The sequence below is a fragment of the Phycodurus eques genome, chromosome 4 (assembly GCF_024500275.1).
Source record: "Phycodurus eques isolate BA_2022a chromosome 4, UOR_Pequ_1.1, whole genome shotgun sequence".
NCBI lineage: Eukaryota > Metazoa > Chordata > Actinopteri > Syngnathiformes > Syngnathidae > Phycodurus > Phycodurus eques.
The window spans coordinates 20,282,515-20,304,820 of record NC_084528.1 but is presented as its reverse complement, the minus strand read 5'-3'; the positions used below and the strand labels follow the sequence as shown (position 1 = coordinate 20,304,820).

Genomic DNA, 22,306 nt, shown 5'->3' with positions numbered 1-22,306 from the left:
CCATAATATCATCAAAAGGTTCAGAGAATCTCGAGAAATCACTGCATGTAAGCGGCAAGGCCGAAAACCAACATTGAATGCCCGTGACCTTCGATCCCTCAGGCGGCACTGCATCAAAAACCGACATCAATGTGTAAAGCTTATCACCACATGGGCTCAGGAAAACTTCAGAAAACCAATGTCAGTAAATACAGTTCAGCGCTACATCCGTAAGTGCAACTTGAAACTCTACTATGCAAAGCAAAAGTCACTTATCAACAACACCCAGAAACTCTGCCGGCTTCTCTAGGCCCGAGCTCATCTAAGATGGACCGATGCAAAGTGGAAAAGTGTTCTGCGGTCCTACAAGTCCACATTTAAAATTGTTTTTTGAAATTGTGACTGTCGTGTCCTCCAGGCCAAAGAGGAAAAGAACCATCTGGACTGTTATGGACGCAAAGTTCAAAAGCCAGCATCTGTGGTGGTATGGGGCTGTGTTAGTGCCAATGGGATGGGTAACTTACACATCTGTGAAGGCACCATTAATGCTGAAAGGTACATACAGGTTTTGGAGAAACATATGCTGCCATCCAAGCAACGTCTTTTTCATGGACGCCCCTGGCTTATTTCCGCAAGACAGTGCCTAACCACATTCTGCACGTGTTACAACAGCGTGGCTTCGTAGTAAAAGAGTACGGGTACTAGACTGGCCTGCCTGCAGTCCAGACCTGTCTCCCATTGAAAATGTGTGGCGCATTATGAAGTGAGTCACTGATGGTGTAGTGGTACACTCGCCTGACTTTGGTGCGGGCAGCGTGGGCTCAGTTCCCACTCAGTGACGGTTTGAATGTGAGTGTGAATGGTTGTCCGTGTCTATATGTACCCTGCGACTGACTGGCGACCAGTTCAGGGTGTAGTCTGCATTTCGCCTGAAGTCAGCTGGGGTAGGTTCCAGCACCCCGTGACCCTAACCAGGATAAGCGGTGTTGACAATGGATGGCATTATGAAGCGTAAAATACGACAACGGAGACCCCGGACTGTTGAACAGCTGAAGGTGGACATCAAGCAAGAATGGGAAAGAATTCCACCTACAAAGCTTCAACAATTAGTGTCCTCAGTTCCCAAACGTATATTGAATGTTGTTAAAAGAAAAGGTGATGTAACAGTGGTAAACATGACCCTGTCCCATCTTTTTTGGAACGTGTTACAGCCATAAAATTCTAAGTTAATGATTATGTGCTAAAAACAATAAGGTTTATCAGTTTGAACATTAAATATATTGTCTTTGTAGTGTATTCAATTAAATATAGGTTGAAAATGATTTGCAAATCATTGTATTCTGTTTTTATTCATGTTTAACACAACGTCCCAACTTCATTGGAATTGGGGTTGTAAGTAGAAGTACAAAAACTTACAAAGACTGGTAGAAGTAGAAGTACTGGTTCTACTCCTTTGCTTAAGGTCAAGGTAAAAAATAAAAGCCTCTGAAATGCACTTAAGTACAAAAGTAAAAATGTATTTTCAAAAATTTGTATGGGAGAATCTGTCCTCCATTAATTGCTTAAAACTACCTATTCATTGTTTTTGTGCTCAGGCGGAAGCCATGTGTAATTGATATTGCTTTGATGCCATCTTGTTGCCAATAAAGTATGTTGAAGTGAACGAAGAGCTTCATTGAGACAATTTCTTGCCAATTCTAATAGAAAATAAGTCCTTTGCCACCATCTTGTGGCATCTGTAGGCAATATAATTTTAATCTTTTTTTTGGGGGGGGCATCAGTAACTCATGAATTTTGGCTATTCATGGAAAGGCTTGTTCCCTGTGAAAAGAGGGGCCAAAACGGTACCGGTAACTATTTTGATAACTTGGCACAAAAAACTTCTCTACACACAAAATTGTTTCCCTCTTTTATTAACTTTCATAGTTCTCATACTGAGAAGAAGAAAAATGCTAAATGTCTTGTTTACTTGGAGGTTGAAAAAAAGTAACCAGCCTATTTTGGCAAAGCAAGGAGTAGAAAGTACAGATGTCCATTGTTAAATGTAGGGAGAAACATTTTAAAGTCATCAGAAAACTAAAGACAGTGGTACTTTGCAATACGAGTGACTCGATTTATGAGTTTTTGGAGATACGAGCACTTGTTCGGCCGATATTTTTTTTGCTTTGACTTGCGAACGCACACATGCAGTAAACTCAATTCACTTCACAATGACGAGTTGAAATTTACTTTCAAACTAAACACAAAACAAAGAGAATTATACATTGCATATTTAAAACAACCACGTAGCGTAGCCTTTTAGTCCGTTAGCTTAATGCCAACGCTAAATCCCATCTATGTTGCGGTGTGATAACCCTTTGAGTGATGGGTTGAACACAAACGGTGCAGCAACACTTGTAGACAGACAATATAACAGTAATCACGGTCATATATTCTAAATCTTCTGCGAAAAACGACTAATATTAGTGCCGTACGGATGAACTGAGAGGAGTTTAGACACCTCAGTAAGCAGTACATCCATCTGTCTCTCCTATACTGCTCCCAGGTGTCCAAGGTGGTCACAGCAGAAAGAGCAGCACAATGGCCATTCCATTGATGGAGTATGACAAAAACTGTTTAATTCTGTTTAAATATGTTACTACTGTATGCTTTTATAAAGTAAAATACTGTGGAATGCTATTTTCTATCATTAAATCAGAATCAATTTATTGCCATTGTCAGTGAGATTACAGTTTTTTGTGGGGGTGAGGGGGGGCGGCTGGAACGGATTAATGGCATTGCCATTCATTTCAATGGGAAAAGATGATTTGCGTTACAATCACGATCATGGAATAAATTACACAAATTTCGCAAGCGTGTAAGCTCTCCGCACCCATTGTGTTGAACTGAAAACCTCCGAGGGAGCGCCGCAGTGATGGCAGAGCCCCAAAAAGGCAAGAAAATTGGGGCAGAGATTAAAAATTCAATGCGCGTGTGCACAAGCAACAACTGTGAACAAAGTGTGCGCCGGCGGATGCGTGGGCGTTTGGCTCAGAGTCATAACGATAGAAGATGAAGGGCGGTGTGCCTCTGAGCGGGAGCGAGGACGAGTTAGAACGATGGCGGAAGACGAGAAGGAGAGGCTGCAAACCACCGGCGGCTTCCCATCTCTCTCTTCGGGCCCTCTGGGGATTCCAGTCTGATCAAACACCAAAGTGGCAAAAGTGGATTCTAGTAAGAATGAACCTCACAAAAAGGAAATGGTCACCCTTTTGACATTTGTTGGTAACCGCGCACAGAGAGAGCGTTTCATGTCGGCTTCCAGCTTTCCCCGTCAAAGAATGTGTAAAGAGGCCAAATAGTGGCTGTTTTTCTGCTCTGCTGCCTGTTTTGTGTCATGCGGAGCTGGTGGGAGACGTCCCAAAGTCCACACAGAGACGCTCTATTCCTGGCTAGTGATAAGGAAACAAAGGGTTCGCTGTGGGCCGGATCAGTTTTCCCTGTCCTCAGTGGCCACTTTTACTTTCACTGTTGTTCTCTGCGGGACTATGACTCCATCTTCTGGTGAGCGCATACAGCAGGGTGAAGTGCTTTACAGCCATGTTTTCCAACCTTTATTGAGAGCCCAGGCACATATTTTACATTAGAAAAATCTCACGCCACCCCACCAAACAAAAATGTCACCCAAAAAAATCCAAGTTGTTTATTAATGAAAATAGCACTGTTGAGTTCAGTTAGAGATAAGAGTTTAATTTGTTCCGTGAACATGTTTGTAACTCAAATGACTCATTTCTTAAATCAGCTGTCCACATTGAATTGAATTGAAATGCCATTAATTCAAAAATGTTTTATTGTATTTTTAATAGCAAAATAGCACTGTATAATATTGTACTTTAAAAACAATACAGTAATGACATGAAAATAATTAAACATTTTTTGCCACATTTTTTGCTCAATTCAATGCATATTCTGCTGCTCATTCTGGTGTTTTCGCCTTGGCCATCTGGGGGCAGTACAATGCAGACATCCCCGCTAAAAAAAGAAATAAACAAAACAAAACAAATTTAAAAAAAGTTTGTCCAAGTTGAAATTGTTAATTTTTTTAAATCCCCCCCAAAAAAAGAAAAATCCACTGATAGGTAAATCCACGGTACAAGTATGCGGGGGTCCGCTGTAAACTAGTACTATTTCACGGAACAAATATTACAATTTAGTTTGTAAATGTTGGTCAGTGCTTCTGATAGTGTTTTAGGCCAGTAGAGAAGTCCACTCACATACAGTGCTCTATATTGACGATATGATGGGCTCGTGCGAATGGAGAGACATGAGAGGCTCGTGCAGATTTATTGAGGACAGCAGCATTGGGTCAATCTGTGGCCGCGTGCTGTCTGCATCCTGTTAGATACGCGAGGCGGGCAGTATGTCACTCGGTCAGTGTGTCTGCTAACGTCTCCCTTACGCTGCCCGTTCGGCTTCCTTGTTTGATCCTCTTTCTTTTTCCCCTGTCAGGCCCTCAGCGACTTCTGCACCGATCCAAGCATGTTCGTGCTCAACTCCACTAACTTCAATACGGGAACCAGCTCAGGTAGTTGGTGGTTGTTGTTGTTTACCCTCTCTGCCATGCTACTGTGCCCACATCAGCAGATAATCCCACATGACGTCCTTTTGTGTTTTCGCTCTTTGTTCACCGCTCAGATGTGCTGGATTATTACCTGACCTGCAGCCGACGGATGAACAGTCCATTCCAGCAGGTACCATGACCTCCTTATTCGTAATGGAGTGTTACTGTAACACAGAATGCTGTCAGTTTTGAAGTAAAACATTTTTGCGAGGCTGTGCCTGCGATGAGTGTGCAATAAATGATTGGCACCTTGTAAATCACGCCCTCTGTCTAATGCATTAGAGGGGGTCAGAGAGCAGATTTTGTTTTTTTTTACACATCATATTTATCACGAACAGTAGATCTCCACATACTCGCGGATTCACCTATTTGTGGAGTTTTTCCCCTCCAAATCTGTTTAATTTGAATCTTTTTCAATTTTTCTTTTTCTGAAAATGCCTTTTGCGGGGGTTTAAAATAAATAAATAAATACATGTTTAAAAGTTTCTAATCAATGTCATAATGAACTGTTTGAGTGCAACACTCATCGGTAAATCTTCATGCTCTGTCTTCAGCTCCTCACCCAGTCACAGAGGGCGCTGTCAAACATCCACACACACCTTTCCAGTGTGGAACGTAACGCTCTCACACAGTTCCCCAAAGCCGAGGTGGGTTAGCGTCATCCTCGAGAACACGGTCAGTCGCATATTTGTGTTGATTTTCCCGCATGTGACATTCTACCTGCAGAAATCTCTCAGGGATGTTCAACAGATACTCAACAGCACAGAGGGCAACTTCCATCAGCTGGTGGCGCTTCTGAACTGCCGAGGCCTCAACAAGGTAAGAAGCAGTGGCGGGCCATGGATTTGGTAACAGAGCGTTCGGTGGTGACTTACCCGGCTCAATCCACCTCTTAGTACCACCACTAGAAATCATCAGTACTATCCAAAAAATGCAATATAACAGCATACATCTGTGCCACGTATGTCATCTGGAGCAGTTCAGAGTCAATATTTGTCTAGTCATTTGACAAAAACAAAAATATAGATAAAATACATCATATTCACCAGAGATGTTGATTACAGATGCATTTTGCTTGTTTAAGTTTTGTTATGACCTTTAAAACTTTCCATTGGAATTAACAGGAATTTACGAGACTTCACCAAATTTAATGTTGGCTCTTCGTAGTTGTTAGCTGTTATAAGTTTTGCTCTGACCCAGAGGACTTAAAAATGCTGATGTCGAGGGCCAGCGCTCTTGTCCTGTGAGGACAAATTTGAAACAGTCCCATTTCTAATATAATTTAAGTTACCATCGGCCAGCACTACTGATTGTGAAGGCCTCGGGCAGAATACATTGATGCAGCAACAGCCTGAAATCCGATTGGACAAAAACATCCAATCCACATACACGTAGTCGAAGCAGTGCAGCCAAGAGAAATGCTACAAAATGACGAGAACAGACCACTGGGAATCAATGAATACAATTTAATTGAACAAATATTATAATTTAGGTTTTACATGTGGGTCAGTGCTTCTTTTAGTGTTCAGGCCAGCGGAGAAGGACTTCCCAACCCCTGGTAAGATGCAAACTCAAAATGACAGCAATCTACCGCTGTACTTTCTAATTTGAATTGAACATGTCTGTCCTGCAGGACTACATGGACTCACTGAAAGGCCTGTGCTACGACGGGATGGAGGGACTGCTCTATCTCTCTCTTTACTCGTTCCTCTCGGCTCTGGCCTTCACTGCCATTCTCTGCTCTCTGCCCGGTGCCTGGAGGAGCTTCCCCAGGTGAGGGAGGAAGACAAAAACAAGACGGCAACTTAAGGGCCTATCTCACTGGCCTGAAGACTAGTCGGCGACTTGATGGCGACTCGAGTCTCCGCTGGATGCGGAGATATCTACGCGGCGTCTCCTGGAGACTAGCCGGGTCGCCAGGCAGTCGCAGTGAATTTGAACATGTTCGATTTCATCGGAGGCCTTTTGGAGGCGCTCACTATAGAGAAAAAGTTTAATATCGCTTTAAGTCTGAAAACTGCGATCAGGTCCCCCTTCTGAGAGTTAGATAGCAAAAGAAAAGAATAGCGACTTGTCTGGAGACGTCTCCGAGACATCGTGCTGGTGAAATCGCAAGCAATATTTAGATCTCCAGGGCCGCCGCGATTCATCAGTCTCGGCAGTAGCGGCGACGTCTCCGCCAGTGAGATAGGCCCTTTACTGTTACCCCAAATGAGAAGAGCTGTTACTTTACACAATTTCAGCCTTCTTCTCTACTGCCGTAGAATGTGAATGTGTGATCCTCACCCACAGGTTTTGGTTGGATTAATGTAGATCTTTTGTCCTCGTTTTAGTTCAGGTCAATGGTAGTCAATCAGTGGCATCGTTATTTGGTCTGCTGTCACACTGAGTGCTTCTTTGCTTGTTTAAATCAACTCAAAATAAAATGAGATGAAATAATATACATGCAAAACCAAAGTCGCCAAGACTTTATTTACTGTTACATCTTTATCCCCCTTCTCTATGTTAGCCATCCATTCTCACACATCTCCATGTCTTTCTCTTCCATGGGCGCCGTTTCGCCAGCGATTCGGAAGAGTACGAGGACTCGGACAGCGAGAGTGAGGACCCCTTCACCTCCCATCAGGCACGTAGACAGGCGGCCTCGGGGTCTCAGCGCGGGGCCATGGCCCCCTTCTATAATTACCCGGGGGCCGGGTGGACACCCCCCTTTTCTAGTGCGCCGCCCCTCCCGTGAGTAACACCGGACACACGGACACGCAGACAGACAGACAGACAGAAGCTTCCAGATATTGCAGGAGAGTCCAGAAAGCTTACAAATCATATGTACATTCACATATTGTATACTGACCAGACAGAATATTAGGTACGCCTGCACAATCTAATGAAATCCAATAAGAGAGTTGTGTCAAAGGTTGGATGTAGTTTGTAGTGGTGTACAATTCTATCTATCTATCTATCTATCTATCTATCTATCTATCTATCTATCTATCTATCTATCTATCTATCTATCTATCTACTTACCTGTTTATTTATTTTATTGACAGTAGGAGTCGTAATAGTCATATAGAGAGTGGTCGAAGTAGTAGTAAAAATTGTACATGTAAAAGTGGTAGAAATAGTAGTCGTATAAATGTCATTGGATATAGTAGAAATAGTAGTTGAAGTAGTAATACGGGTGGTAGAAATAATAATTGAGGACGAAGTAGTAGAATTTGTTGTAGCAGAAATAGTATTGGAGGTAGTAGAGGTAGCCGTAGTGGTAGTCGGAAGAGTATTGGAGATAATAGGTAATAGAAATAGTAGTGTAGGTAGAAGTAGCAGAAATTGTGGTAGTAAAAATAATAATGGCGGTAGTAGAATGAGAAATAGTAGGAGTAGTAATAGTGATGGGAGAAGTAGTAGTTGAGGTAGAAGTAGTAGAAGTTGAAGTAGTAGAACTAGTATTGGAGGTCGTAGAAATAGTCATGGTGATAATAAAAGTAGTAGAAATAGTAGATATGGATCTATCTTTCTATCCATTCACGTGACTGATTGCAGTTTTACACCACTGCGAACTACAATGATAATAAACATTTATAGCTTTGAGCGTTATTTGTTTTTTTTAAAGGCCCGACTTTTTTCATCCAGCTCCGATTGGATTGTTCAGGTGTACCTAATGTTGTGTCCGCTCAGTCTGCACCTCACGTCCACATTGCGCCTTGATAACCGCCAAGTACGTAATACGACACACGAGAGGCAGTCAGCGAGCGTTTGGCTCACACGCACGACTAGCTGCTGCCCGTCCGCAGACAGACACGCAGACAGGTCAACATGGACGAAAGTGTAGACAGAGGAGCGGACACAACTGCAGAGGCCTGTCTGTCTGTCCGTCCGTCTGTCTGCCCGTGTGTCTGTCCATCTGTCCGTCTGTCTCGAGTGTTTTCAGGACAGACCACGCAGGCCCGTTTTTTTTCCCTACCCTCTCCTCCCCGACTTGAAATTACGGATCTCCACCTACTGAGGCTGTGTGTGTGTGTGTGTGTGGTTTTGTTTGTTTGTTTGTTTTTGGTTTTGTTTTTGAGAAGGGTATTCAGAGGTGGTGAATTGGCAAGCAAAACCCGTGGAGGTACCTAGCGCCCACAACCTTTTCCACCCTCCGCATCACTCTTCATCACTTGTCTCCTCACTGTGATCACTCCTGGGTTTTTTTTTCTCTCTCTTCATGACTACTCACACTTCTTACATCTTATTTTAAGATTAGTACCACTATAAAGCCAGTTGAGCATTTCATCTATATCCTTGATGGCTATCTTAAGGTCCATGTACTAGTACGCTATTTGTCCTCACTAGTAACACAATTCATCACACTAGTAGAACAACTGTTTTTTAAATGCTCAAACGGCTTTCCAAGAAGCCAGTTTAGCCACACTACAGTAGTAGTAGTAAAGTTTTTTGTTTTTTTTTTCAATTATACTGAAAAAAGTCCTTTGTTTTGAATTTACTTAATTCAAACATATACGTTACTTGCACATAATTAAAACGTGTTAAAATAACATTATTTGTTTATTTTCAAGGAAAATTCCGTCAGTTTACCACATTTTAATCTCATGCAAATTTTCTTTGGAAAAATAAGAACATTCGAAGTGACTCCCCACTTTTGAACGAGATTGTATATGCAGATTCATCTCAATTAATTGGAATACCATCAGCCTTATGCAACTGGCGCCGCCCCAACCACAGACATCTTGCGTTGTCTCACAGCAAAGTCTACTTTATCTCGCATTTAAACAGAAGTTTTTATGAGGTTATAATTGACATTGGAAATCAGTGGCTTGTTTAGGTGTACCTAAGTGGCACCAACACATTTGTCCACTCCTCTGCTAAGTGGGATGTACTTGGCCGTGCTTTAAAAAAAAAAAAAAGCTTTCTGGGGCGAATGCATTGATTAGGACGGCAACATTATGGCATTAAGTGCATGCAGATTAGCGCACCTCCAGTCAGGAGTGGAGATGCACACGTACTGAAAGTGAGAACGCTCTAACCACTGATTCTCCCTCTTCCCTTTTTGACCTGCCCTCGACTCCTGTTCCACCACCGCCACCGTCTGCCGTCTTTCTCAACGTGTCTTCTTCATCCTCCATCCCTCCTCTCCTCCTCGTCCCCTTGTCTCTTTCTCCTCTCTCTACGCAGGACTCCAAACGTTTCCTCCAATGGCAACCCTGGCTATGAGAGCCTCCCCTTGACTGACAGGCAGTCCCCACCCCCCTCTGTGAGTTCCTCTGTTCTTGTGTGTGCCATTTTATCATCATGCTCATCACTAGTGCAGGACGGGGGACCATCTGTTCTATCACGGATCATTAATTATTATTAGTTTTTAAAAACACTCAATTGGACCCCGTTATTTGTGGGGGTTAGGGACCAAGCCCAGCCTCAGATAGCGACTATCCACGAGTGATTGGCGCCCCTTATATGTCGGAAAATGGCAGCAAAGCACTACTTTTGTCTAAATGAAGGTCCTCAACTCACTTCAACATACAGTAGTTCCTTGGCAAGGTGGCTGCAAAGCAATTTTTATATTGCTTTGTTCTGACCACAAAAAAAACAACAGATAAGTGTGTTTTTTTTTCACCAAATTAAAGAGGATGGGTTAAAAAAAAAAAATCTCCGACTATGTGACGGTGAATGCCTGACTGCGAATATTTTGGGGTTCGCTGTGTTCGCAAAAGAGTCAGGGATATTCAATTTTCTGTTAAAATTTCAGGATGAACCTAAAATCAGAGGTGGGTAGTAATGTGTTATATTTACTCAGGTACATTTACTGAAGTAACTTTTTGGATAAATTGTACTTGTAAGTCTCCCCCCCCCCCCCCCCCCCCCCCCCCCCCCCCCCCCCCCCCCCCCCCCCTGTGCCCGCCCCCCACCCACCGAGTTTGATGGGAGAGAATGACTGATAAAATGATTTCATGATGCACTGGGGACAGGAAGCAACTAAATGAAATCATGAAATAACTAAATATTGAAATAATTAAATACATGCTGAAATAATTAAATGCATGCTGAAATAATTAAATAACTCAGACACATTTAATCATTTATTTATGTATTTATTAATTTAATTTGGGCACTGGTCCTCCATACAAATGTCATTGATTTTCTAATCTATAGCTTTTCAGGCTCTAGGTTCCCCATCCCTGCATTAGTAGACTGGTATGGCAGTGGGGGTCTTGCCTTTAGCTCTTTCTCATGTACAAAGTTGAAAAAAATATAATATCACATCAAAGGAAATAATCAGTGCGTTCTGTTGGTTATTTACTTAATATTAGAGCCAAAATGATCACACACCTGCCAAATTTGGAGTTGAAGTGAGTTTTTATGTGTTGAATGTGTCACCCAGACTGTATAAGTACTCGTGACATATTTACGAAAAACATTTGCCATTTTCGGCGGCACGGTGGACGGCTGGTTAGAGCATCTGCCTCACAGTTCTGAGGACCGGAGTTCAATCCCCGGCCCCGCCTGTGTGGAGTTTGCATGTTCTCCCCATGCCTGCGTGGGTTTTCTCCAGGCACTCCGGTTTCCTCGCACATCCCAAAAACATGCATGGTAGGTTAATTGACAACTCTAAATTGCCCGTAGGTGTGAATGTGAGTGCGAATGGTTGTTTGTGAACTGTGAGGCAGATGCTCTAACCAGCCGTCCACCGTGCCGCCGAAAATGCCCTGCGATTGGCTGGAAACCAGTTCAGGGTGTACCCTGCTATCTGTCCGAGGATAGCTGGGATAGGCTCCAGCTCTAGTGAGGAGAAGCGGCTCAGAAAATGGATGGATGGATGGATGGATAAAACTGAAGTGGATTCACAAGTGTGCACACCCTCTTTTAACTGGGGTGTGGCTGTGTTCTGAATTAACCAATAAAATTCAAACTCACGCTAAATGGGAGTCAGCACACACCTGCCACCATTTAAAATCCATCGACTGTACCCCAAAATAAATGTCAGCTTTTCTAGGAGGCTTTTCCTGACATGTTTTGCTTTCTAGCCAAGACTAAAGGTTTCTGTGCTATTGACTGACTGAGACTGGTATTTGAAACTGTTCATAATTCCCTCCACCTTGTTGTTCAGCTGTTCTGTTTATATCCACTGTACACAAAAATGGTTTTCCATTTACCATGGAGAAGTGGGTGATAAAAATATTTAAAAACATTACATTTAATATAAAAATATGTAATAAATACAATTGTTTGTATTAATTGTTTTGTTTTTATGAATCAATCTCGCTCATTTTCAAAGAATTATTAATCATAAAAATGTAAATTGAAGAATTTAATTTCCAAAACATCTTTGACTCCCGACCACCCTAATCTGGCTCTGCGTGGGATCTCTTGGTAAACAACAGTTCATAAACCACTGCAACTTAAATGTTTTTTTAATACACTAAAAAATAAATCATTAAAATAATACTACTGTAATAATGTCAATAAATATTGAGCGTTATTAGCTCTGTAAAGATGTTTAGATGCAGCTCTTGTATGGGATGTCATTAGATAGTGCAGGTGTAACTACACTACAGTACAGTACAGTACTTTGAATCCATATGACTTTTCCATGTTTGAATGACACATTTGTGCTCTTCTTCCGCAGTACTCTCCCAGCATGCTGACTGGTTACGGGGGAAGTCAATCACACCCCAACCCTGCCCATTCGAGGAACCTGTATTCACGTTGATAACTATTTTTTCTTTTCTTAGGAAATGTATAGAAGAAAACAAATGTTTACTTTTCATATGAATGGACACTTTAAAATGAACGGAAACTAATCTAAAACAAAACAACAAAGGCTTTAGTGTTGCGTATAACGTCGGTACCACTGAGTATTATTGTTCTGACAATTCTGATTATTAAAAGCACTTATAAAAAAGAAAAGGCGGAGTAAAAAAAGACTGTGGACACGCTGGTAGGATGTGAAACCAAACTCTCCCTTTGTTTGTCCAAACTGTGTAAACTGTGAACAGTGGTGAGGCAAGTGGAGAATGGTATTAATGTGACTACGTTATGTAGTTTTGTATTCTTCAATGTATCACCCATTTATTTGAAAGTTGTTTTATATACATATATATATATATATATATATATATATATATATATAAATATGAAATTGTTGTAGAAAAAGCACTGGCACGTAGCAACAAAGCACATTTTTTTTCTGTCAATGGTTATGCAGTTCCCCCCTCACTTGATATATATTTTTTATTATTACTTTTTATAGGTGGTAATTCTGTATTTTCTGTGTATTACCTTATGGTATTCTGTATATGTCACTGTCTATATCTAAATAATAATCATTTCTCTTAAAAGAAAATAACCATGGTTATATAACCATGGACAGCCTAGTTTGAACAGAGAACCCCATGCAGCAACAGCAGGTACATAGCAATAAACCAATGTACAGTGGATATGAAGTGGACACACCCCTGTTCAAGCGGCAGGTTTTTGTGATATCAAAAAAAGAGGCCCAGATAAATGGTTTCAAAATGTTTTCCACCATTAATGGAAACTGTACAACTAAAAAAATAAAAGAGAAAATTCAATCTTTTCAAGAGAAAACAAACAACTGAGATGATAGGGGTGCTCAAGTGTGCACACCCTCTTATAACTGGGGATGTTTATCACTTGTACATTTTTACTTGCCCTCTCGAACTAATTTAATTTTGTTTTCAATTGGTTATAATTATAGGTCACATTAATTGTCAAAAAAGTTTTGAAATTATTTATCTTAGTCGAATTTTTTTTTCATCACAAAAACCTGACATTTAAACAGGGGTGTGAAGACTTTACATATCCACCATATAGCACAGCATTGGGTCTCCGGGATGTTTTTGTGTGGATTACGGTACGTTGGAGATTTCCTTGAATCCTCCCACCCTCTCTCCTAACTGACCATCTTAACCCCGCCAATTGAGTTTGTACTCTCAATGCTCCTTTTGAATGGCATCCTTTTACACTCAAGAGTCTAATATGAATAATAATAATAAATAATAATAAAAAAATAACTACAAAAACCTGACGCTCAATCTGTTTTTGCCAGTCATTGAACTCAGACAATGCAAGTTTAGAACAACAAACATTTTATTATAAATACATTTCAACGTTATAAACTTGGGTCTCCAGTCAATAAGCCACGAGTGTGCACAACAGACAACTCTAATTGGATATGCATATATCAACAGGAAACATGAGGGTTGGGCATTTGACTTGATTTATTTTATTTTTGATGGAATGAGAGAATCAGAATGTTTTTAACTCCCATTTCTCCCTAGAGCAGTATAACGGTGAACCTAAAATACACTATAACCTTTACAAGTGAACTTGTCTAAACTTTTGAATGGCCCAATACATTTCCCAGTTCAATTTGAAATGGAATTTAAACGTCTTTTTTTTTTTTTTTATGCTGTTCACATTTTGACATCCTGGGACCGAGACGACGACTAATAATTGATCAACAGTACCTCGCCATTGATGGGCTTCAAACAGGATGAATTGGAAACCGAGCTTCGAGTGCTACAGAGCCATCAGCAGGTTGCAAGAGACATACAGAGAGACTGGAAGAGTCACAGAAAGGCATAGAAGTGGGTGTCCTTTGAGGAGGGGGAGGGGCGGACACCTGCTTAGAATTTTGCACCCAGTTGAGAGTAGAATACATTTCCTTGATTGACTATGGGAATAATGATACATTAATCGATGGTTATTTTTTTAACCATTGGTAACACATTCACTGCCATTGACGGCTTTAGAAGTCAAATATCCATGTTAACTGGGAAGGATGGCAGTGAATGAGCAATGGGAGAATCTCTCTGCATGTTCTGAACTCCCGCTTTATTGAGCAAACTAAAGCTGGACTTGAAGTGCACATCTGCTGGTTGCCGTCAAGTAGTTATAACAAGCTGTTAGAGCAGGTCCACATACTAGTACGCACTTTACGACTTTTTAATGTGGAAAAGAATTTCAATCAAAAGCTTCACACGCACACACGACAAAACAGTGCTACCAAGTAGAACTGCGCTGCATAGAAAGTTAACAGAGGTGCCTGACACATTTAGACAGAACAGACACACACGAGCTATCGGTTATTATTAGGATTATTATTCCCATTCCAGTCATCCGTGCACTTTGTACCAAGAAATCGTTCAAACGCTCATAACGCCAATAAGACCAAAGTGGCTTCACACGTTAGCTTAGCTTTGGCTGAAAAGTTACAATCATCGGATAGTCATGTCATGTCACGAGTGTACAAGCTGATGGAAACCCGGGTTGAGAATTTAGTGGACGCCCTTGATATCCATCTTGAGGTCCATGTGCTAGTACACTCTTCATCCTCACTAGTAAGACAATTTAGCACACTAGTAGGACGCCTGAGTCTTGTTAGTTTTTAATCCACTACTAGTGCCACTTTTGGCCTACTAGTATGTGATAAAGCCTTACTGCTAAACTCAACTGTACGGCATGAGTAATACTACTACATCCAACTATTGGGCATGTGTCACACACAAGTAGCCTCCTTATCAAGGACAACATTGGCATACTAGTCGGACAACTACATGTTACAACTGAGGCAAAAACATTGAGCTAGTTGACAACTGTGTGCTACTAGTGCCATTAAAGACTATTATTATACTATTTAACAAATAGTTTGTTAGTAGCACACAGATGTCAACTAGTCCACAGTATTGCCTCACGAGAAACGTAGTTCTATGACTAGTATGCCAATGCTTTCCTACTATTGACATTATCACTCTCTACTAATTAACATCTATCATCATGCAGATGTCAACTAGCGCAGTTCTCCCCCACTAGCAAATTGTAATTGTCCTCGTATGCCAAAGTTGTCCTACTAGTTAGGACAAAGTGTGTACTAGTATATGGGCCATGAGCTGGATATTAAGGATATCAAATAAATGCTACCAAAGGAAAGCCATTTATTCAATATCTCTGAAAGGGAGGCGACTAGTGCATGCCACATGCCTTCTACTTGTAAAGTGTTGCTAGTCCAGCACAGTAATTAAGGTCTGTTAAGGTTTGTATGAGGTTTATTGCATACTAGTAGGCCAAAAGTGGCTCGTCTAGTAGCAGGCAAAAAAACTTTACGACTACTAGTGAGACAAAACTGTGCACTAATTAACAACTGTCTACTTTTGATATTACTATTGGCATTATAAAATTTTACTAGTAAGCATCTAGTTCTTCACTAGTAGCATGCGGATCTCAACTTGTGCAGTTTTGCCTCAGTAGTAAAATTTAGTTGGCCTACGAGTGTGCTGAAATGTCAGACAGTAGTGGAAAGCAGGAGTGGACAAAAACGTTACTAGCAAGACACAGTCGTTCTACTAGTGAGGACCAAGACCGTACTAGTACGTGGACCTTAAGATGGATAATTCAACCAGCTTTCCGTACAAGCTTCTCTTTGGCGCGTGTGTGGTCATTAAATGTTTTGTTCCCTGAAGACTTTTCTGCCATGAGGTGTTTAAAAAAAAAAAAAAAGAAAAAAAGTCCTTAGTTTTGCTCTCACGGCAGTACTGTTGGCCCCGTCACCGGCGGGGTCGGGGTTCAGCCAGGAGCCGTCCTCCTCCACCTCCCGCCGCACCACCAGGAGCATCTCGGCCACGTCCTGAGAGAGCTGCTCGCTCAGAAACCTTCTGGGAGACACCACAAAGGATGTTACATTTTTCGTCCAATCAGATTTCTGCCTTTATGTGTTGCCGTGTAAATCTAATCTCGCAAGGGCCTTCACAATCAGGAGTGCTGGCCAATGTCACAGCAATTGGACTACGTCTGTAACCAATCAAACTTTCTACGTCTGTAACCAATCAAACTTTCTATGAGAATTAACTCGGAATTGAGGGTAATTTAATTGAAAGGTATTACATTCAAATAGGGCTGCTACGAACGAGTATTTTAATAAATCGATTAATCGGTCAATTATTTTTTTGATTAATCGGATGAAAACACATTCAAAAACAGGGCATTATTTCAAATTGACAATCCAGAAAATGCACAAGCAAACTGATTATGATTCAAGTATATGGTGTGGTTCGTAACTTCTCAGAAATTTGGCAAACGAACGTTGGTTTCCAATGTAAAATGTTTTCTTTTGATTAAACACAAAGATAATCAGTCTGCTTTCATGGAGGACTACAGAAATCCGAAGATTTGGACAATTAAGTTAAACGATGTCTCTAAATGATTAATCGATAATCAAAATAGTTGTCAATTAATGTGATAATGGATTAGTTTCCCATTAATCGATCCATTGTTGTACTTCTAGTCAGGATTATGCTAAATTATATTTTCGCCAATAATATTTAAATTCCCTTTTTTAGAGACAACCTTCAATTTTGTACATTCTCATAAATTCCCGTTAACCCCAATGGAATGTTTCCAGTTTTGAAAAGTCAAGACTAAAATTTTGATGGTCAGAGCAAAACTTGTTGCAGCCAACTCAGACAAAAGACAAGCAAAACAGGTCTGAAGCAATCTGTACACACTGATGATGTACACTACGTGGCACAGTTGCATGCTGTTATGTTGCGTTTTTTGTATAGTATTGATAGTTTCTATAACTGCGACGTAATAGTATACTATTAACAGGTGGATTAAGTCGGGCAAGTCCCCACTGAAGGCCCAGGTACCAAATGCACAACCGGCCACTGCTAGGACACCTGTGAGCAAAAGTCCCTCTCCCTTACTGTAGTTCCGCCTCCCCTCCGATACACACGGGATTCTTGAGCTTGGAGTCCAGGTTGTAATACTGCCCGTTGACTTGTCGGACGGCGAGCCAGTGGCGCCGCCGCGGCAGCGGCAGCGACAGGATTCCGAGCGACACGCATGAAGGGACGTTGAGGATGAAGCCCTGCACCTTGGAGATGCAAAGGCTCGCGACCGTCCTGTAGGAGAAGAAAACGTGACAATTACCTTTAGATTATAGTGGTGGGATATTTTGTTTTTTTGTGGCACGTATTGGACTGCTGCAGAAATTTCTTCCATATTGTGGAAATCTGATTATAGACAGACCCCTCAGAACCACCACAATTGTTTTGTGACATGACTTTAATGAAGAAAAATAGTACTGTATTGTATAAAACAATAAGAGAATGTAAAGCAATAAACTGGTTTTATAAAGTATAATTACAGTGCACTGGAACGAGCCATGTCGCGACAACAGCAACTGTAGTGTTGGATGTCTGCATATAAGGGGCGTGGCCTAGTGAGTGACATCAGGAACGTGGCCACCTGATTTTTGTTGTGACACCTCTCGTGCATTTTACATTTTGGCGACAGAAACTCTACATGCCTTGCTTTTTAGCCACAGGTACATGTGAAACTATAAATATACAGTCCCCTTCAAAAGTACTGGAACGGCAAGGTCAATTCCTTTGTTTTTGATGTATACTGAAGACATTAGGGTTTCAGATCAAAAGATAAATATGAGACAAAAGTTGAGAATTCCAGCTTTTATTTCATGGTATTTACATCTAGATGTGCTAAACAAATCAGGACAGAGCACCTTTTGTTTGAAGCAACCCACTTTTCAAGTGAGCAAAAGTATTGAAGCAAGCCTGCGACCCATTGACAACAGCAGACTGTTGCATTCTTCATTTGAAATGCTTTTCCAGGCCTTTATTGAAGCCCATTTTAGTTCTTCTTTGTTTCTGGGGGTTTCTCCCTTCAGTCTCCTCTTCAGGAGGTAAAATGCATGCTCTATTGGGTTAAAGTCCATTGATTGACTAGGCCAGTCTAAGACCTTCCACTTCCCCCCCACTTCAGAAAAAATAACATCATACCAACAGTCAAACATGGTGATGGCAGTGTGATGGTCTTGGGCTGCTATTCTCCTTCATGACCTGGACAACTTGCTGTGATTGATGGAACCATGAATTTTGCTCTTTAACAGAAAATCCTGAAGGACAATGTTCAGCCTCAGAGTTTGTGACCTCAAGCTGAAAAGGACTTTGGTTCTACAGCAGGATAACGATCTAAAACACACCAGCAAATCAACTTCTGAATGGCTTAACAAAACAAAATGAAGATTTTGGAGTGGCCTAGTCAAAGTCCAGACTTGAATCCGATTAAAATGCAGTGGCATGACCGTAAAAAGGCCGTTCATGCTCGAAAACCCTCCATTCTTTGCTGAATTCAAATAATTCCTGCAAGGAAGAGTGGGCAAAAATTAAACTTTACACCGATTTTATCGGGCTGATCGGTATCGGCCGATATTTAGCATTTTATGCTGATCGGCTTTAATGTCATAATTCGCCGATGTAAATAGACACATTCCTCCATCTTCTGATCGGATCTGTGATCGGTTATCGTTTTTTTTAAACTCCCTGATTGGTGATCGGCCCCAAAAATCCTGATCGTGTAAACCCAAGCCAAAATACCTCCACAGAGATGTGAAAGACTCATTGCCAGAGAAAGGCTTGATTTCAGTTGTTGCTGCTGAGGATGGCCCAACCAATTAAGTTTAGGCGGCCATTACTTTTTCACACAGGGCCAGGTATCTTAATAAATTAAATCACCATTTTCAATCATCCATCCATTTCCTGTACCGCTTATTCCCACTAGGGTCGCGGGAGTGCTGGAGCCTATCCTAGCTATCTTCGGGCGAGGGGCGGGGTACACCCTGAACTGGTCACCAGCCAATTGCAGGGCACATAGAAACAAACAACCATTCGCACTCACATTCACACCCACGGACAATGTAGAGTCTTCAGTCAACCTAGCATGCATGTTTTTGGGATGTGGGAGGAAACCCACGCAGGCACGGGGAGAACATGCAAACTCCACACAGGCTGGGCTGGGATTTGAACCCCGGTCCTGAGCACTGTGAGGCAGATGTGCTAACCAGTCTTTCACCATGCCGCCAGTTTAAGTTCACATGGGTTATATCTGTCTGAGTTTGATGATCTTAAACAAAGTGGGTAATCTATGCAAAAATATAAGAATTTGAGAAGGTGGCCAATACTTTTTCACACCACTGTATATACTGTATTGTACTGGTGTGGATTGACGGCAGCCAACTGGTTGTCGCTTCACACTCAGATTTTTGTTTTGAAAGCCTTTTTGACTGGCCGTTACATTTTCAATTAAAATTTTAAATTGTAGCAAAACTACATCGCCACTCCTGAAAACTACAGTAGTTATATGCTTTGTATAATTTCCTTCGGGTAACTTTGAAAATCTGAATGGAAATCTGCAGTGTCCCATCACATTATTTGCTTGTTCTTGTTACCCACCTGCGTTTGTCCCACCACACGGCTGCCAGCTCCCTGCTCTGTAGGGCAGCCATGATGACGTTAACGTCATAGTTGCCAGTGCCTAACACAGAGCGATGGGGGTTGACCACACACTGTGGAGCCAGCCTACAAACACAGAAATATTTTTTGGTAAATTCACAGTTCTGATTCAGACATGCGGAATTTCCACCCCCAAAGATTCACTCCAGGATGTGGCCACACAAGCGCTATGACTGATTCATTGCCATGAGAGGTATTTATGTGACCACAGAAATTCCATGGTCAAGACAGTAAACAACGCAGATGGACAATGATGCGTCTGACGGTCACTTTGCCTGCATGCCAACATCCTTCAAGTGACTGGTGTTTTTTTTTTTTTTTTCTTCAAACTGGAAGCTTGATTTTTAGCCACCTCATGACTTTTGTGTTGTTTCCGCGTGAGTCTCGGAGTGTGTCATTGAGAATTTTTTTATTTTTTTTATTTTTAGAGAGTTTTACAGGGTAACAACAACATAATTTATTTCCAAAAAAGTGAGTGCTACATATTTTAATTATATTTTGATGCCCGACTTGTTGACTACAATCCAAAAGTACTCTAACATATGAAAGCATATTAGAACAGAGGAAAATAATAATTTAAAAAAAATAATAATCACACTACAAGATTAGAGTTTGGGAATAAATTTGTATATTTTCAAGATAAAAAGTTGTTAATTTTCAAGACAAAAGTTATGATTATGACAACTATAAAATAAATTAACCTTTCGTCTCAAATAATTTACAACTTTTGGACAACACGTTATGACAGCAATTTCTAAAATATATTTTTTTTCTCTGAAATGTTACTAGAGTGGAACCCCCAATTTAAAAACTTAATTGATCGGGGTTTGTAAATTGAAAAGTTCATATATTGAACACAATTTTCCCATAAGTAATATAAACAAGAATAAGTGGTTCCAGCTCCAGATATCAGTTACCGGGCTCCATGACTACTAATAATCTGAATTGGCCCTGGGAAAAAAATACATCGGTTCATCCCTAGTAATTTCTCTCTACTAATTATTCTTTGCGAAAAAGACGAAACAAAAACAATGTCAATGTGGTGTTTTTTTTTTTTTTTTTTAGGGCTGTGCTGTATCTATAATAATTTGTAGTCATACCGTTTGCAGATGTCGTCGGCCGTCTCTTTGGTGAACACCCGCTCCTGGAGCACGTTGTTGAGCGCATGGATGGCGCACAGCTCCAGACGCTGCTTCTCGTGGAACACTTCCCCTTCACTCATGATAAGAATAAAATAATAACAATAATAGCAAACCTTTACGGCAGCCGAGTGACATACAACATCAGCAGCACATAGCTAGCTAGCTAACATTGCTACTACGGCGCACGCCAAGCAAACAACTATTAAAAATATTAAAACACTGAGTGAAATGTTTGGCGTGTTTCTCCAACGCGCGTGCAGTGTTGTTGCGAGCGAATAAAATAAGCCGCTGACCAAGCGATTCCCAGCCAAAAACAAGAAGGTAGTGAGTGTTATACGGGAATGACAGCTACATCCTCAACCCGGAAGTGCCCTCTTCTTGTTGGTGGCGCTCACGAGGATTTCAAACCATTCAAAACAACAACAACAATTTTACATGGTTGTATAGTAAATTACTTATACACTTAAAATAATAATAATAATAATGAAGCAAATTCCTTTATTTATACAGACTTCATTTCCATACATTTATGGGATTGGTAGAAAGTAACATTGAAATATATTAGATTTTTTTCTGGTATCGAGTTTACTTGAGTATTTACTTTTTTGACAACTTTTACTTTTACTGCATTAAACAGCAGATAGCTGTACTTTGTTACATATTTCAGCCCTTTTTCCCCATTGTGCCAAGTTATCAAAACGGGTTTTGTTAATAATTGACAAGTACATCCTCTTTAATCTACTGTAAAAAAGGAGGAGCTCCCTGCAATCTTGTTAGACTTTTAAAAGAAAGATGCATATTGTCCAACATTAAAAAAAAAACTAACATTTTGCAAACCCCAAAAACTTTTTAATAAACATAAGCTTAAAGGCATTTAAACGAATTGTTGGAGTTTGTATTATTCAAAATTTTGACACCAATATTTTTTCTTTTACAGCTAATGAGTATTGGCTCCAAATAATGGTTATCGGCCTCCATGACTACCAATAATTGGTATTGACCCTAAAAAAAAAAAAACATAATCTACTTTTCTTTTTATTTTATTATTATGATTTTTTTTAATTTTATCCTAAATTCATGAGTTGAATCGGTAGTTCTACTTTTACCGGTTTCTGTAATCTGTATTTCTACTACAGAGTGTGACTATTCTTGCCACCTCAGTTTGTTGTAAATATCTGGAGTTACCATGCCATGATTCTGTAGTAACTTGGTGGTCTGAAAAAAACACGTGAAGTGAATAAATTTTAACTAATCTTCAT

At 40.7% G+C, this 22,306-nt stretch overlaps 2 protein-coding genes across 7 annotated transcripts in view; one reads left to right on the top strand and one right to left on the bottom strand.

Annotated features, from left to right (window-relative positions):
• ttyh1 (tweety family member 1) overlaps window positions 1-13,777 on the top strand; it is a 41,876-nt gene extending 28,099 nt beyond the window's left edge. For 2 of the 5 annotated variants that reach the window (XM_061674513.1, XM_061674512.1), the window contains exons 8-15: window positions 4,468-4,543; window positions 4,654-4,709; window positions 5,134-5,226; window positions 5,306-5,398; window positions 6,213-6,352; window positions 7,145-7,312; window positions 9,752-9,830; window positions 12,201-13,775. In XM_061674513.1, coding sequence (XP_061530497.1) covers window positions 4,468-4,543; window positions 4,654-4,709; window positions 5,134-5,226; window positions 5,306-5,398; window positions 6,213-6,352; window positions 7,145-7,312; window positions 9,752-9,830; window positions 12,201-12,284 — 789 coding nt within the window. In that variant the 3' untranslated portion in view covers window positions 12,285-13,775. Of the gene's footprint in view, window positions 1-4,467; window positions 4,544-4,653; window positions 4,710-5,133; window positions 5,227-5,305; window positions 5,399-6,212; window positions 6,353-7,144; window positions 7,313-9,751; window positions 9,831-12,200 lie in introns of all 5 variants that reach the window. The other 3 variants (XM_061674516.1, XM_061674514.1, XM_061674515.1) reach the window with 3 other exon arrangements.
• On the bottom strand, window positions 13,673-21,414 carry josd2 (Josephin domain containing 2). Of its 2 annotated transcripts, none has more exons than XM_061674522.1 (4): window positions 21,006-21,414; window positions 19,846-19,971; window positions 17,299-17,496; window positions 13,673-16,248 (listed from the first exon to the last, which is right to left on the bottom strand). In XM_061674522.1, exons 1-4 carry the CDS (start codon window positions 21,125-21,127, stop codon window positions 16,077-16,079), a joined length of 618 nt encoding a protein of 205 aa, XP_061530506.1. In that variant the 5' UTR covers window positions 21,128-21,414; the 3' UTR covers window positions 13,673-16,076. The 2 variants fall into 2 exon arrangements, with proteins under 2 accessions (XP_061530506.1, XP_061530507.1); XM_061674523.1 differs by having other exon boundaries at window positions 13,673-16,245.
• Window positions 21,415-22,306: the final 892 nt, after the last annotated feature.